Source organism: Spermophilus citellus (assembly GCF_964194105.1).
Source record: "Spermophilus citellus genome assembly, chromosome: 14".
Taxonomy (NCBI): domain Eukaryota; kingdom Metazoa; phylum Chordata; class Mammalia; order Rodentia; family Sciuridae; genus Spermophilus; species Spermophilus citellus.
Window position 1 is genome coordinate 4,819,843 of NC_138194.1, and position 17,504 is coordinate 4,837,346.

Sequence of the window (17,504 nt, forward strand, 5' to 3'; positions counted from 1 at the left end):
CATCAATTGTCGGCCATTATTGGCACAATGTTGCTCTTTCAAAGAGTGAAGCAAACCATTTTCCTGGACAGTATTTTAGTGAAACTTGATATGATGTCAGAACATCATTGAAAACTTATAGCAAAAGGGCTGCTGTTAAGTCACCCAGTGTGCATCAGTCCTCACTGAATGTTCAAGAATTGTGGAATGTGTGGCAGATAACCTATTAGTCTGAAACTATAAATTGAAAAATTCTAAGTGATTTTTTTCCTTTCATGTATATCAAAGTTTTTGCTATTTTGCAGCTGATATTTTGTTAAAATATTTTCTACTATGTAGGCTATTGTTCTCTATTAACTTAAATCCAATATTTCTTATTATATCATTGGCTGAGAATAAAAATAATTTCCCCCTGAGAAGCAGTATTTTATACACTTTAAGCTAACATTATACCCACGCTTTTCCTCTCAAATGATCTGGGACGCATATTGGGTTGTCATGCCGTCTATATTCTATTTCATTTCTCTCTGTCATCTTCTTTGTTTACTTATTGAGTTATCCAGCTGCACCTATTAGTATTCTGTGCTCAGTTATGACTTTAATTTCATAATATTCTGTTGCTTTAGCAGGAAAATAAAATCACTGGCTTCTGGTGTCACATTGGTACTTGTGTAGCATGTTTCTTCCCAGCCCGTGTGCATCTGCCCTCTTTGTAGTCCTCGGAACATCCTGGCAGAGCAGGATAATTTCAACCCCCCACTGTCCCCTCATTCTGCTACTTCTCTCACTATATCATAAAGTATAACAAGAGGAATGAAAGGGAAAGCTAGCCCTTCACTCCAGGAATGTCACTTGTGGAGTAATGGTCAAGTGTAGCTCTGGAAGAGGATACGTCTGGATTTGACTTCTGGCCCTGCTACATATTCCTCCTGCAGCCATGCCCAGTGACTAAACTTTTGAGGTCTGTTTTCTCTTTTGCTAAATGTCTGCCCCTCTGTCCAGAATTTAACATCCAGCTCTTTCCAGAGCCTGTCATACCTTCCAAACATTTCTTTATTTCAGGTTTATCCCTCTCACTTACCTTCCTCCCTATGTGTCATGGTGCTAAGGTTTTTGAAGATCCTAGCATGCATACAACTATTCTGTGCTTCTATGTATTAGTTTAGACATTGATTCTATGTCATTCCTGATTCCAGTTTTTTCTTATCTCTCGAGTCAGATATTATATGTTTTAAGACTCCTTCCTTCTCTGATGCCTCCCTAGATGGACCAATTGTCCTTTCATGTTCTCCTTGCAACCAGTGCACCTCTCCACAATTGCTCTTAACAGATTTTTGGAACCTCAAGCTTCAAGGGGTCTCTTTAATTTTTGCTGATATTAGGGAAATTAGTAGAAATCTACCTCCAATTGAATGGTAAATTAATTGTTAAGTCATAGAGAAATACCGTAAGTATTTTTATTCTTATCTTTTATTTCTATTTTTAAATTTTTTATTGACATATCATATTTGTACATATTTATGGGCTATAGTATGGCAAGTTGATTCATGTATATGGTATGCAATTGTCCAGGCATAATATTTATCTTTCAGAGTGAAGAATAACTTTGTATTCCCATCCAGTTGAGTGCAAAATCTGTGTAGCCCTAGAGTTGGATGTTCTAAAGGATTGTAGAGAAGGAATTAGATGATATGAGTAACTTCTCTTTTTTTCTGGGAATGTGCACTCCACTTTGCCCATTGTTTTAAATCTATTAAAACCTACTTATTCTGTCTCCTCACTTGCCAGTCCTGATTAACTTCTCCCTTCTTGCATTTCCAATATATTTTGTTCATGCCTCTATTTTAGCCTTCCCCACATTGTGTTGCAATAATCTATGTCTCTTTCTTCTTTTGGAGTGTGTGTTTCCTTAAGGCAGGAGGGGGCATATCTTCTTTATTTACACTTTGCATCTGTTACTAATGCCTGGCACATCACAAGTGCTCAGTAACTATGGAATAAATGATCTAAATCAGTCAAGTGCTATGTTTGTGTGCCGTGACTCAATATTACCTGCCGGTCAGGAGAACTAAGAGTGCATCAAGTTATATTTTAAAGAGCAAATAAAAGACAAGTTCTTTACTGTGTTTTCAGTGCCTTCTTAAATGTCAAAGGGCATGTCAAGTTCACAATGTTCCCGTTCCCAAGGTTTAAAGGAAGAAAAAAATTCTATGAATGCCTGAGATATACCAAGACTCATATTCTTCCTAATTCAGATGTATTCTTTGTAAGGAAAACAGACTACTGATCCACATATCAGACATTTTTTTAAAATGTGTTTGGGAACCCAAAGCCAGGTGGGGAATTACTATAATAACTATGTAAGCATCAAAGCTCAATTGAAAGCAATTTTTATGAAAATGGCAGAGAAGAGAAGGAGGTTAATCTGTTTGACATTAAAAACAAACAAGCAACAACAGCAGAAAGAATATGCTTCATGGTAAGGAATAGAGATAGATCACTAAAACCAACAACAACAAAACTGTGCTGTCAACGTAGCCATGGGAGAGCCAATCGCAAAACATCGTTTAATTTGGGAAAATTCATTTGCCTCACAACTGTCTTTAAGATCTTGCTCCACTTTAAAGAAACCAAGACAAATATACGTATATTATTTATATATAATAATTTTTATATATGGAGAGAGAGAGAGAGAGAGAGAGAGAGAGAGAGAGAGAGAGCGAGCACCTCAGAGGTGCAACTCCAGGTCAGAGTGCTAATCGGAGGCCTTAGACTCCAAAGATGAGGCTAAAGGTCAGGGAACGATTCCGTCATTTGTATGCTTTAACTCTCTGTTCAACTAAATCACTAACTATGAATCAAGTCGGTCACGAATGGGTTTCTCACGTTGCTGACATAAAATGTGGAGAATCAGACAAGACGGCCTCTTACGGGGAAGAGAGTGCTCGGGCAGACTCCACGGGAAGAGGTAAGTCCCGCTCCTTGCCAAAGGGGTCAGAAGTTCCCAGGGAAGTAAGGAAGGGCGAGTCTCTTCCCAGGGGAGGACCAGGCGAGTCCGTCACAGATGCAGCTCTTTTTTCTGCCCGGTGTTCTCCCAAGTTACCCGTGCCTCAGTGTGGGCAGAGGTGAGGAAACAGCGGACCACGTCAGTGGGCTCCTGTGAAGATGAGGTGATCATGTAGTAATAGAGAGGTAAGCAGAAATCATTCTAAGTTTTCTCAGAAGTAAGGTAATAGGAAGGCTGAGGATGATTCTAGAGACGAAGGAAATATTTCGTTTATTTCTAAGTCCTGCACCAAGAACATAAGAAGTATGAGACTGAAGAGAGGAGAGGGTGGACCTAGGCCCCAGAGGCACATGGAATGGAAGACACTCTTAACTAGCACTCAACTTAACTAGTACTCAACTAACCAGCACACCACAACTCACCAGACTCCTCCAGCTATCTCATTTGGTTCTTCCAACAAGCCATGACCTCCACTTGTTTTTCTGTGTGGGAACTGGGTGTCCTGGAAGTCAAGCACATGACACAGGGTGGTGCAGATGACCGGGGGACGGGGACTAGAACTCAGTCACTTGATGGCAAATTCTAGATGCACTCCAAGATCCCAGGCCACCTTCTCTGGAGCTGTGCAGTCCACAACTCTGTGCTGGGCTCTTGTGTCTGATCATTTGTTAAAACTCTTGGTAGGAAAGGGAGCTGCAGCTAATGGCTGGAATGAGGGCTGGAGATTACCGAGGATTTCAGTTATGTTGCCTACCTCCGACCTACATTACCAGGGATAATCAGAGCTAGCTCTAGCAATTTTCTGCAACTTTCATTAATTTTAAGTAAATTTATACACTGTCATTTTCCCCCCTTTACCCAGATTAAAATGTCCTTGTCTTTTCAGTCTCATTGCAGGCAGACCCCTTGCATGTCTCTGAGACTGTCTGTTGTTTTTCTCTGGATCCTTTGTATTTCTGCTTTATTTTCTTTGAAATGAAAGGACCCAATGCTGAATTTTGATTTTAAGGTGAAGTCATAACATCAATGTATATCATTAAAATGTTTTATTGTAATTACAGAAATATTCAATGCCAAATTATGTGCACTATATTATTTTCTGCATTATTCTTTATTCCATTCTCAAAGTTAATATAGCCTATTATATCTCATTCATTCTTCTGACTGCTGCTGCGCAGTGAGCAGATGTCTCCATTGAGCGATCCACAATGAATCCGAGATCTTTTTTCTGAGCACTTACGAGTAATTCAGAGCCCACCAGTGAGCATGAGCTGTTTCAATTGTTCCTTCCAGTGTACATTAGCTTGCACTTGTCTACATAAAATTTCAAAGAATCATAGATGTTAAAGATGGAAAAGACCAGTTAGTTGATCAGGCCTTCCCGCTCTGCCAGCAAAAGCAAACAAAGGAGGGAATTCTACCAGTATGTACTATTTTAATGATGCTGATTAATAATGATTACAATTACCGTTCATAGTAGGTGATCTCTTTTATCCTGAAATCAGTTAAAAGACTTTTTAAAAGCAGCATTTCTCTTTTAAAAGGAAACCAGGCACATATATCAACGTGACCATACTCTAAGTCAACCCAAAGAAGCTACACATTCAATGCAGTTGACTGCAGTAAACAACTCCTGACCTTTTGTGTACCAGCTACTAAGTGATTTCTGGCAGTGAACAAATCAAGCTATCACAGTCATTCTGAGAGTCGGAGATTGGGGTTGGGGTGGTGGCTCAGTGGAGGAGCACTTGCCTTGTAAGTGTAAGGCCCCGGGTTTGAGTCTCAACACCACATATAGATAAAGTAAAGGCCCATTCACAACTAAAATAAATATAGATTTAAAAAAAAGAGTTGAAGATAACATGGACACTCTGGGGCAGAGTTTCTCCGGCTCTAGGAATCGAGAAAGACTTCATGAGGAAAGTGACAGTTGAGAGAGGCCTTAAAGGATGAGCTTAAAGTCTGTCAACAAGAGTTTCGAGGAAGGGGACTTGAATAAGGACCAGCCGAAACAAAGCCAGAGATCTTCACTGGATTTCCACTTTACAGTGTGCATTTTTCTTACTACATGTGAATAAAGTCTACTTGACCTCTTAAAAAGGATTAGGATATAGAGACTCAACCAATCACCTTAAACAACAACACAACACCTGGACTACCAGTGACTACCAGTTGTGATATACTTACGGAAACAAGACAGAATACCTTAAATAGGACTCCCTAAATTTTTTTTTTTTCGGAAAACCTGGTATTGTATGTAAGGAAAATTGGGACTTCCCAGCTAGAGACTAAATTCAAATCAAAGAGTAGTTGCATAGACGATCTACCTGTTGGTGCCTTCATACTCACCGAGCAACACATGAGAGCTGATACCAGGGCATCATTGGGTCACTCCACAGATTTGTGGGTCCTTGTTGGAACACTGTCCAATTCTAGAACACAGAGTTGGGGATAGAAGCATAGAACAGGAGGCCTCATTTTCTGACTCCTTCAATAGTTATCCGTCTAAGTATAGACTAGGAAAAGGCCGATACATTCTCACACTGAGTAAGAGTAGATGTTTCTCTACTTTCACTCAAAGAACCTAACCCTTGAAAACCCTGTCAGCATATCCATCACTTACTATATTAGTTTCTTATCAAGTTAGCTATTAATGCCTTTTTCATAACACCACTGGTCTGAAGAAGAAGAGACAGCTGAAGACTTATGGCTCCTCCACATTTGCCCTCAAGGACCTTGCAAACATCTCCTACGTGAAGCCTAGCAACTTTCTGCAAATTTCATTGACAAATTAATCGTCCTCTGCAACGATGGACTCCTGTAGTTCTTTGAGCATTGCTAGGTGCTTTACAACGTGTGTGATCCTCTCCCTCCGACAGGATGGAAGTACGTTAAAGGAAAAGATTCATGCTCCATTCATCTGCATTCCCCACGTTGCTGAGCTCATTTTTTGTTGCCTGACAACAATAAATATTCACCACATGTCTGTTAAATCCCTTCTCCAGGTCTCTGAAATCTTATTTTGACATATTTAAATTATTAAGTTGTTTTTTTTATGTCTATAACCTTTCCAAAATGTGCCCTAGTCTGTTTGATCATGTCACTCGGATTCAGATGCCAGCTCCTGGTAGGTGGGTGCCTAATGCGATCCTTCATTTAATCAGTATGAACCTCTGGTAGGGAACTGAACAAGCCCTTAACAAGACTTGAACCTTGACTGAGTCACTTGTGACTTTGCAAAACCTTTGGAATCACATGAACCTGGGTTTACACAGACTTATATTCCAGCTATGATTGTCCTTTACTAGTTTTATGACCTTAGTTGTGTGAACTTGGGCAAGTTACACTCTCTAGATCTCAGGGTCCTCAACTAGGAAATGAAGGTATTAGCAGCATCTGTCTCAGTTTAAACGAGACGATGTACAAAAAAGTTTAGCTCTGTCCTTGGCACAAAGCAAACAATGATTATTATGGTATTCTCATTCATCAAATAGAAATAATAATACAAGTGCTTTAGGATTATTGTAAGGAATAAATAAAATAACAAGTGAAAATTTACTTAACACACCATTCCATAAGTGTTTCCTTCTTCCTATGAGCTAAAATAATGCTACAATTGAATGAGGACCTATTACATACCAGGCAATGTATCAGTCACTTTAAATATATGGGCCCGTATGATTTAACTCTTATGACAAGGTATTGAAATAATAATTATCATCCTTATTTTACAGTTGAGTAAATTGAGTTGAAGAGGGAATAATCAGTCTAAATTCACATAAGGGTTCAGATTATTCCAGAAGCTACAGATGAGAAGGATTAGGGGTAGATGAGGGAAGTTTAGGAAACACACACACACAGAAGAAATGTCCTATGGAGTTGAGCATCTCTATTTGTTCTCATCCTTGGTCTCCAGTTCCAGAATCATGCTTACTTCGTGCACTGGCCTCTGGACTCCATGTCAGTATGTGTTCTTGCTCACTCTTCCCCTATCTAGCTTTTAAACAGATACATGACATAATGCAACGATATCATTCATCCAAGAGTCGACTTTCACACACCTCCCTCTCCCAGTCTGTCTCACTCATGAATCCGCTGCTCCATGGTTGTCTTCTCTGTTCACTGATCATCACCCGTGAAACATTTTAATTTTCATGACCCGGTTATCCTTAATTTCCTAGACTTCCATATGGACTTCCATTAGACACATCAAATGTACCAGGTGCCACTACGTGGGAGGAAAATGGCCCTCCCACGGTTCCTCCTAAAAAGCAGTCCACACCAGCCCTGCCCGCCCCCTCACCCTGCCCATCACCCTGGACCAGAGGGGAGCGTCCGACCTCTGGCCACTCCACACAGCCATCTGAGGACAGAAAGCATCACAGTGGGAAGGTGAGATGTGCTAACTGGGTTCTTCCTTGGGATCTGCATTAGGGAATTCCAGAAGAATGAAGAAATTTTCAGGAAAACAACAACTGGAAGAATATAAAGAAAAAACCGTGAGAAAGAAGCCATGAAGGGGGCAGAATAGAGAGGGCAGAGTTCTGGTGTGGGAGTCCCTGCAAGTTGAAAAAGCTACAATTGGGTGTCAGCGAAGGCTACAGACTAAACCAGCAGGTACCAGGGGAGAAGGAGGCTGAGGGAGGCAGGAGGTCTCCTCTGCAGTCTGACTTCCAGCCCTGTCTTGAGCCTCCTTACAGTGAATGCCCCTGTGTCAGTCCTTTGCCACTGGAAGCCCTTTCCCACAGAGTTCAGCACTTAAAGTGTCTTTTAGAGAACTGAAGTGTATTGTTCCCTTCCGCGATTCTGATGGTCACCACGCAGACCCCTGGAAGCCAGGTGCCCACCTGGCTGCTCTCGGATCGCCCAGCCTCTCTCAAACACCTCTTCATTACCCATTTCTGAGAGAGGAAACTTCCCTTTACCTAACACCTAAATATCAACCAACGGTCCTGCCAGGGCGAGACAGGCAAACGAAACCAAATTATCCATCTTCAGTGATTCTTCAGCAGAAGAGAATAAGTCATCGGTGAAGAGTCACGAGGCCCAGGAAGGGGAACCATGAGAAACAAGCTTTAGGGGAGACCAGCTGGGAGCTAGGAAGGATCCCGGGCACACAAAATACTTGATTACAAATGTCAGTTTATTCTTTGCAATGAGAGAAAAGGATGAAGACCTTATGGAGATTTCCTTTTTAAATGTGAGATATCATGCTTCAATTCAAGGTTTTTGTCATTCTTTTTGCATTTACATTAATCAATAGGCTCTATTTCGATGTGAATTGTTTATCATTCTATAGCACTTATTGATCGCCTGCTTTGTTCCTCCCCTTCCTAAGCCTTAGGGGTACAGACACTAAAAACGTCTCGCCCTGAGGGAGCCACTGCCCAGAGTGGAAGGCCGAAGATCTAGGACAGGTGCTCAGGGTGACAGGGTGCATGCCCAGCTCAGGTGGTGAGCATGGTGGGGTGATGACGAGGGGAAGGCTTGGGTCAGGGAGCTTTCCAAAAGAAATGCCCAGGATGGGTCTTGCAGGTAGCAGGAGCCGGTGTGGAAGGATGAAGCAGAAGGGCAGACCCAGGAGAGGGGCAGCCTCTAGGTCACAGTTGCCTTAGACACCCTAGTGTCACGCACCTCTGTGTGGTAAGCCATCAAACAGGCATCCATAGAGTATGTGCCCTGACCCTCACTCGGAGTCCCCTGGCCATACATTCTCACAAATCTCCCTCCTCAAACACATACCAACTGCACAAGCCCGAGAATAATAAAAAAAAACCCAACATGTCTAGTGTGTGACAAGATAAACTACCTCCAGGTTCACAAATGTTTCTTCCGAGCTAAATGATGGCTTGGTTTCTTTCAAATGCTATTAATGGCAGTTTTGAGTTTGTGTATTTATTTTTCAGGAAAAAAGGGTGATTATGGTTTTTGTGGGATTACTAAAGCTTTTCAATGCTTTAGACCAAAGGCATTTTAAATTTTGAAGTGAATAACGTAAAACTACTTTTGATAACTACTTAAGCCATTAAAAATTAGATTGGCAACAATAATAATCAATATGTAGAATACGCTTTTCTTTTCATTTATAAAAGCAGTTAGCATTCATTAATAATAAATATTTTACATATTTCTAGAGTATATTTGTATGTTTTAAAAAGCTTGCTGATATACTTGTTCTGCTTTTCTATCTTTAAAATCGATAATACATCACTCTTATGCATTTGCCTTTGAGATTGTAATGAAATTAAACAAGATACCCAATGTTAGAAATTTTAAGCAACCCAGAATAAAAGGATCAATATAAGTCAAAGATAATTATGTATTGGTATATATGAAAATTGTTTATTGTCTTCAAAATCTCCTTTCCCAATTAGGAAGTAATTATATCTTATATACTATTTTTTTTCAGATGTGGGAAAAAAACAGACCATGAGGCCAATTAAGAGACTCATTGGTTTACTAACTGTCAAAGCAGCCTTGAAAGGGTCTCCCTTGCTACAAGCAAAATGATCTTACTAAAAGATGACAGAGAATTTACATTGGGTTCTAAAAATCACATTAAGAGCTATCGTACAAAACTTTAAAATCATGTCTTTTCAATGGTTGAACCAGTTTTAAATAACTAGTGCCTGAAATGGCTCATAGGGTGACATGATCAGTGGTTCGTTCCCTCTCTGCTCTGCCTCACCCTCAGGCCCACTTCAGAAGCAGTCTGTTACTCACATCCTAGAGGCATGTACAACATGCACACACCCAACACAAATGTACATGTCAGCAAATCTTCATAATGTCCTCATAGACTGTCAATAGTCCGGTCATCCCCAAAGCTGAGTGTTACACACACGGCACGTATCACCAGCACTACAGTCGCTTAAACTGGTCCGTTGCACCTAAAACAACATGTGAGCAGGATTCAAAAAGAAACAGCCTGCTTCTACGAAAAGGCTGTAAGAACGGTGAGACGACGGACCCAGTGCCGCCCGTTTAGGGGGATCGTGGGTTCAAAGCCAGCCTCAACAAGGGTGAGGCACTGAGAAATTCATTGAGACCCTGTCTCTAAATAAAATACAAATAGGGCTGGGGGTGTGCTCAGTGTTTGAGTGCCCCTGGGTTCAATTCCCAGTAACAAAAAAAAAGTGATATTAAGACTATGTCATTACATAATATCATGAAAATGATAACAAAATATGTACTATGCCTTACGATTGTTTTTAAGAGGTAGGAATCCTGATCTGGGGAGACTTTTGTCTGATTTGTGATGGTGAATGAAGGAACTACTCACTGCTCACTCGTGATGAAAACCTGTGTTTCTGGCTTTGGTGGCAGGTCTTGCTGCCTCCACAGTAGTGGGGAAATTGGGTCTTGGTAAAACTGGCTGTTGACCTCCATGCATCATGATGGAGTTCCTGCAGGAACTTCCTAGAACATAATCCTTGCTTCAAACAGGAGTTGAAAGTCCTCTTTGTTTTCTCGGGAATTCACTTTCCTAGGGTGGCCGTTTATAAAGGCCTGGGGACTGAACCTTTGGGAGTATCCACCTAATTTGTCTCTCGGCAGCTGTTCTGGGACACTCAGTGTGCAAACACAATGTGAAGGCTGGGGTCTGAATAGAAACTGTAGAAGTGAACTGCAGTTAATCCTCTGTTGGATTCATTAAGGTCTTGCAATCATCTTTTCCCAGCATGCAAAGAGATCAGCTTCCTACCTCCTCTGGGACACTTGTGGGTGAATTTCAGCACCAGACTTGTTGTTCAAAATGTTGGGAACTAAAACCTGAAAGACTGTCTTTTCCTCCTTCCCAGTGGGGAAAATAGGGATATGCAAGGACAGGGGCTTACTTGATTGGATTCTTCAATGCATAAGAGAATTTCCTCCTTTGTCCACGTAGCTTGGCCATGGCATGAACCTGGACTGTGCTCCATGCCCTGCCAGTCGGACACGTATCTGTACCACAGGACCAGCACCCTATCAGCCGTCTTAACTTTAAGCCACTGACGGTTAGGGCTGCTTCCCTGGTGTAGCATTTCCTTTCTCTCCCACCATCACCATTTATAGCATCGCCTTTTATAACCTGATTCTCGGTCCTCTCATTGCTCATTGTCTGGTGAAGGTCCAAGGGAAAAGGCACAGAGACGTGAGACAGCCGTAGGGGTGGCTGAGGAGAAGGTAGGAGTCTGGAGACCTCACAGCATGTTATTACACCAAAGTTTGGACTAAACATTAAGCAGTGTTAAGTTTCTAAAGTTCGAAATCCCCTTAACAACATGGATTTTTAACTTATGTGAAGAAATGCACATTTGATGCCTATGGAAATGCAAATCCAAATAACCCGTGGCCACTTCCACGAGGGATGGTTATCATCAAAAAGACAAATGACAATTGTTGATGAGGATGTGGAAAACTGGAGACCCTGTTCACTGCTGATAGTAATGTAAAGTTGGGCAGCAATTTGGAAGCATTCTGGTATTCATTCAGATTAAGTAGCGTTGCCATGTGATGTAGCAGTTCTATTCTCATGTACGTACCCAAGAGAAATGAAGTCCACCCAAAACTTGTGCAAAACTATTCTTAAGCATTATTATGAATAGACAAAGTGGGAATGATGCAATGTCTATTACTGATGAACAGGGAAAAGGTGCTACACCCATCAGGAATATACTGTGAATGGAGAACTTATCCATGCTACAGAACGGCCCAGCTTGAGGACATCTCAGGGAAAGGGGCTGGACAGAACAGGTCACATACTCTACATGTCCATCTTGTTGAATGCTCAGAATCAGCAAATCTAGAGTCATGGATGATAGTTGCCTATAGTTGAGATTTTCAGGAAAAATAAGTGACATGGGACTGGGGCTGGGCCTCAGTGGTAGAGTGCTTGCCTAGCATGTGTGAGGCACTGGGTTTGATTCTCAGCACCACATACAAATAAATAAAATCTATTGACAACTGAAAGAAATTTAAAAAAAAGAAAAAATAAATGAATGACTGCCAACAGATAGGGCATTCTTTGGGGGGGCAATGGAAACTTCTAAAATATCAGTTTGTTAGAAAGAACCCAATGCACAAAGATGGCAAAGTGTGAGACGCTAATCACAGGTGTGTTTGCCTTGGTAGGCGGGGGCACCGCAGCTGTCAAGAGACACTATTTAGAGAGAATGCTGTTAAACTCACTGCTGAAGGGTTCACAGTTAAGAAATCTTCTATAATGACACCATCATCTAGTTCTAACCTCACTGTATGATCTCTCTCCCAGCCAGCTTCCTCAGGGCACTCTGGACCTCCTTGCTTCTCAGGCTGTGAATGACGGGGTTCAACATGGGGGTCGCCACACAGAAGAGCACAGAGACCAGGGTGTCCGTGTCCAGGGAGTCGCCTTCTCTGGGCTTGTCATAGTGGAAGTTGGCTGTTCCATAGAAGACCACCACGACAGTGAGGTGGGACGCACAGGTGGAGAAGGCCTTCCTCCTGCCCTGGGCAGAGGGAATCCCGAGGATGGTCGCCATGATGAGTGTGTAGGAGCCTGCAGTGAAGATGCAGGGGCTCAGGCCCATGGTGGCACTGGCCACGTGGAGCGCAGACTCGTGGACAGAGGTGTCTAAGCAGGAGAACTTCAGGAGCCATGGGATGTCACAGAGAAAGTGGCTGATCTGGTGGGGCCCACACAGGGTGAGTGTGGTGGCCAGCACCGTGTGTGTGACCGAAGTCACCAGCCCACACAGCCAGGACCCAGTCACCAGACCAACACAGACCTTCACACTCAGGAGGACTGGGTACTGAGGAGGACGGCAGGTGGCCACACAGCGGTCGAACGCCATGGCAGCCAGTAAGGTACTCTCAGTGTCAGAACTGGTCACCAGAAGGGGATCTGGGAGAAACACCTCTGAGGCTGAACCTGTTCTGAGAAGCTCTCCATCATGACCTGGACTCGGCGTGTACGTAGCTGATGTGGAGAGACCCACGTTTTGAGTTAACGACACACTGAAACATGGAGGGAAGGATTGACTCTGACTACATTTCTCAGAAAAATCATCAGATAAATATCCAAGGAGAATAGATATCGCACAAGAACAGATCTTGTGATTCAAGTCCTAGGAAGATGAATTCAGTGACCACTGTCTGAACTTCCACTTCTTTGAATTCTTCCTCAACTGAAATGATGATTGGGAAGTAAAATTTTAAAATGATGAAATGTGGTGACAGACTCCAGGAGAGCTCTTACTCACCCTTTCTTTGTTGGGTTAGGTAAAGTCTGTTTTAGATACTGTACCTGGGCCCTAAGACTAAGGGGTGTGCCTTTCCTCTCATTTCTTTACCTCCCTGTCCTGACTTTATTCTCATGCAACTCAGTATTATCTGTTAGGGGTTTGTTTCCCTTATCAGTATGTAAATTCTATTAAGCAAAATGTGTGTCTATTTAATCCCTATAGACTCTATAAAACTTTTGTTGGAAGGAAAAAAATTCAATCTTCACTGATGTTGTAAAAACAATAGTTGATGAATTAAGATAGAGCCCCAATACTTTTCCTGCCAACATTTCTCTTCCATGAAAAACACGGCAATACCAGTTTCTACCTTATGAAGTGTGAGGTTATCTCCATGACCTTCACCACCTGGTTTACTCAGGTGAAAATGTGATCTAATAGGGCAGAAGGGAATTTGCAGATGTCACGAAGTTCACATGACTTTAAAATACAGATTATCTTGTATTATCAGAGTGGGCCCTTAAAGCAGAGATGATTCTCCAGCTGAAGATGAAATCAGAGATTCAATTCACAATCATAATTCCACAGGTCACTATTGGCCTGATGATGAAGGGGGTCACATATTAAGGAAATGCAATCCTTGGTCCTATGATCACAGGAAATCAGATTTTGTCATCAGCTTGAATAAACTTGGAAGTAGAATCTCCCCCAGAGTCTCTAGGTAAGAAACCAGCTCACCTGACACCTTGTCTTCAGCAGAGGACCTAGTGGAGTCGCACTGTGCCTGGACTTCAGATCCACAGAACTGGGAGATAACGACAAATCGGCGTTTCAATGACTACGTTGTGGTGATGTGTCATGATACCGATAGAAAAGAAACAAGCCAAGCATTCTGTTTGGTGTCTGAAGGTTCCACTTGTTTGGGGCTAGTAACGGCAGACCACCAGTCTAAAAGCCTGAGGAGTGTCCCACATCCTTTCAAATCTGAGACCACCCTTCTCTCTACTATCTTTTTCTTCATTCTGCCTTGGTCAACTCTCCTCTTAAACAATAGTTAAAGAGATTATAGAAGAAAAAGCCAAACTCCTACTGTACAGTTTCCTAGTCAAGAGCTCCAGCAAAAGGCTAGAAGAAAGATGAATTTGGAACTGTGGGGTAGGGTGGTATTTGGGATGATTTTGAAGTTTTAATCACTCTCTTCCCATGCTGCTTTGCCATGATCAGCCAATGAAACCGAGGCTGTGACATGATGACCACAAGTTCTGGGAATTGAGAGAGCTCATCAACTTGCATCTGAAATTACTTTCTTGTCAGATGGTTCTTCAATGAGGCTTGGTATCTCAGCTTCCTCATTTTCTGTAGAATCTGCTAAGCTATTCCTTTTCCTACGTGTAAATCAGTGGTCAGCAACCAAATCCAGCACACTATTTTTTTAAATAAAGTTTTATTGGAACATAGCCACTCTCATTCACTTAGTTGTTTATGGTTGCTTTTATGTTATAATGGCAGTGTTAAATAGTTGGGCTAAGTCACAAAGCCTAAAATATTTCTTTTCTGATTCTTTACCAAAAAGATTCTTCAACCCTTGGTGTAAACCTTTGGATTTGGGTTTTAACAGTGGGTTTAGATCATGGCTTTATCACTGGTTAACCTGGACCCTGAAAAACATCATTAGCTTCTGTGAACCTCAGTTTGCTCATGTTTAAGAAGGGATAATGTCTGGATTACAGTTTTTTATGAAGATTAGATTAATTAATGAATAACAAAGGAATGAACATAGTTGACCTAGAACACAAGTCTATTATGCAACTGCCCCCATTTCAAGTTCCCCTTTAAAACGTTATTTCACTTTTGTATTTCTCCAGCTTGACTCAAATCTTATTTTAATTCACCACCTCTATCACCTCTACTTTTAAGCAACTGGCATATTATTAAATTACATAATTCCCTCTCATTAAATAAATACTTATGATCCTCCTTACAGTAGTATCTGTTCTTTTGTTTTACAATCACATTTTATAAACATATTTTCACAAGAATCCAATGAAGAAGGAAAGTGGATTTCATTATCAACACTTTCAGATAATAAGATTTCCTCTGAAACTGGAAATTAAAATAGCCAAACAAATGAGGCTGCAAATAACACTGTGAAGTGGTTGATAAAATTAGACCCAGGGCCTCTGAGAGTTCTCTTAATACTCCTCAACTCCCCACAGAAACCTAAAACCTGAGTCATCCTGTACCTTCCTTTCCCCGGTTCTCTGCCCATACCTACGTCTTTAGCAAATCCTACTGATTCTCTCTCAAGTGTACCTCAAACTTATGTGTGATTTTAATCTCCATGAATACTATCTAAATGGTTGGATCCTGCTCCTCTTAAAGTCTCAACTTGAAAATCAATTCTCAGAGGAGCCTTCATCTCTTATAACATCATATTCTTTCAAATAATTTGTAACAATTTTTATTGGTATTTTTGTTTATTCATTGACTATCTGTATCTCCCTAGTGAATAAGCTCTGAGTGAGCAGGGATTATGTCTGTCTTTATCACTTTGGTTTTATTGCCTGGCCCATCTATATCGTTTTAGGAATGCATTAATGCCTGAATTCATTTTAAAAGATCAAATGTGATTATGTAATGCTTTGTCACTTTAAAATGAAAGTTTATTTATGGTATAAATAAATAAAAGTAGATAAAAATTTTTATTCACTATATATATTTACTCACCCATATAAAATTTTAAATCAGTCAAAAAGAAAGCATCATATTAAAAAAAGTAGTGATACAAGTTTCAAATTCACAGTTGATGACTAAACTATTCAGTTAACCAACTGATTCAATCCAAAGAAAGGGCCTGTGTATTGATGCAGCCTAGAATTGCAGACTAATAATATAATAGTAACAACAGTAATAATGGTTAACATTTTCTGTACTTATTACATGCCAAGTATAATTACTGTACTAAATGCTTTACATACATTTACTTCCTTTAATTCTCAAGTCATCATTAAAAAGTATCATTAGCATTCCCCTTTAGATATGACTAAACTGAAATTCTAGGAATCTGCCTATTCTCTTCCGTCTAGTTAATAAAACCACATATTGGCAAAGATTTGAAGATCCAGAATACACGTTCAACTCAACTAGTCAAATGACCATTCTGTCTCTGGACATCAATTTTATCCTCTGTAAAGTAGAGCTAGACTAGGTGCGAGCCGTTTTTTGTACCTTTGATATTTTGTGATTATATTTGATATCTGCTTACTTTCCAGATTCTAAGATGAAACCTGTAACAGGGCAAGGATGAGCAGCCAGAGGTCTTCCAGGGACAGAAGAGCTGTTTCTTCATTGTCTTTATGAAGTACACAGGTCTAGGGTGGGGGGGAATTTACCAGGTGCACTGGTGAGGAAGACCAAGTAATGCCCCCACCCAGGAGATCTGTTCCCTAATCCCCCATCGTGAGGACGTGACATTACACTCAAAATGGACTTTGAAGATAGATTGAAGATACAGAGAGATTATCCCAGATTATCCGGGTCAGCCAGAGCTCATCACTTGAGCCCTTCAAAGCCGACAGGTTTCTGCAGCTTGAGGGAGACGTGCAGCACAGGGGAGGCCGAAGCAAGCCAGCGAAGTCCCACAAGCCAGCGAAGACAGGCAGGATCTAGAGGATAAGGATGTGGCTGCCGGGGCCTTTGTCCTAGGACCACAGGAGAATGATCCCACCAACGCCCTGAATGAGCCCTAGAAGGAGTCTCTCTACAGCCTTCAGGAAGACTCACGGCTCTGCTGACATCTTGATCTGAGTCTTTTGAGACTGTTAAGCACAAGAATCACACAACCCAGGCTCTGCCCAAATCTATGACCTACCGAGCTTCGGGGATGATAAACTTGTGTAAGGCATCAAATCTGCTGGGTGTGGCGGCATATACACGTAATCCCAGACACTCTAGAGGCTGAGACGGGAGGATTGTTAAGTGAGAGGCCAGCCTAAGCAATTTAGTGAGACCCTATTTGGAAACAAAAAAAAAAAAATATAAAGGGATGGAGATATAACTCAGTGGTAGAGTACTTTTGGGTCCAATTCCCAGTACTGGGCGGGGGAAAGCCGCTACATTTGTGGTAGTTCATTATGGTTTTTCAGTTGGAGTACCAGGGACATATTTTGCCTTTATCAACCCCCTGTGTTCATAGACATGAATTTGAGTTTTAACTCTATCTCCTAACATTTGAGCTTCTGAACATTATATTTGGATTGAGAGTTAAATTCTCCTTTAATTTAAATATCAACAAAGTTCCTGATTCTTTTCTTCTT

General features: G+C 41.3%; 1 protein-coding gene across 1 annotated transcript; it reads right to left on the minus strand.

Moving 5' to 3' along the window:
• Positions 1-12,216: 12,216 nt before the first annotated feature.
• On the minus strand, positions 12,217-17,117 carry LOC308633217 (olfactory receptor 5J3-like; the record flags this gene model as incomplete). The annotated part of the gene is made up of 5 exons (XM_081265750.1): positions 12,217-12,851; positions 13,927-13,993; positions 14,492-14,573; positions 16,745-16,889; positions 17,060-17,117. 5 exons carry the CDS (start codon positions 17,115-17,117, stop codon positions 12,217-12,219), a joined length of 987 nt encoding a protein of 328 aa, XP_081121876.1.
• Positions 17,118-17,504: the final 387 nt, after the last annotated feature.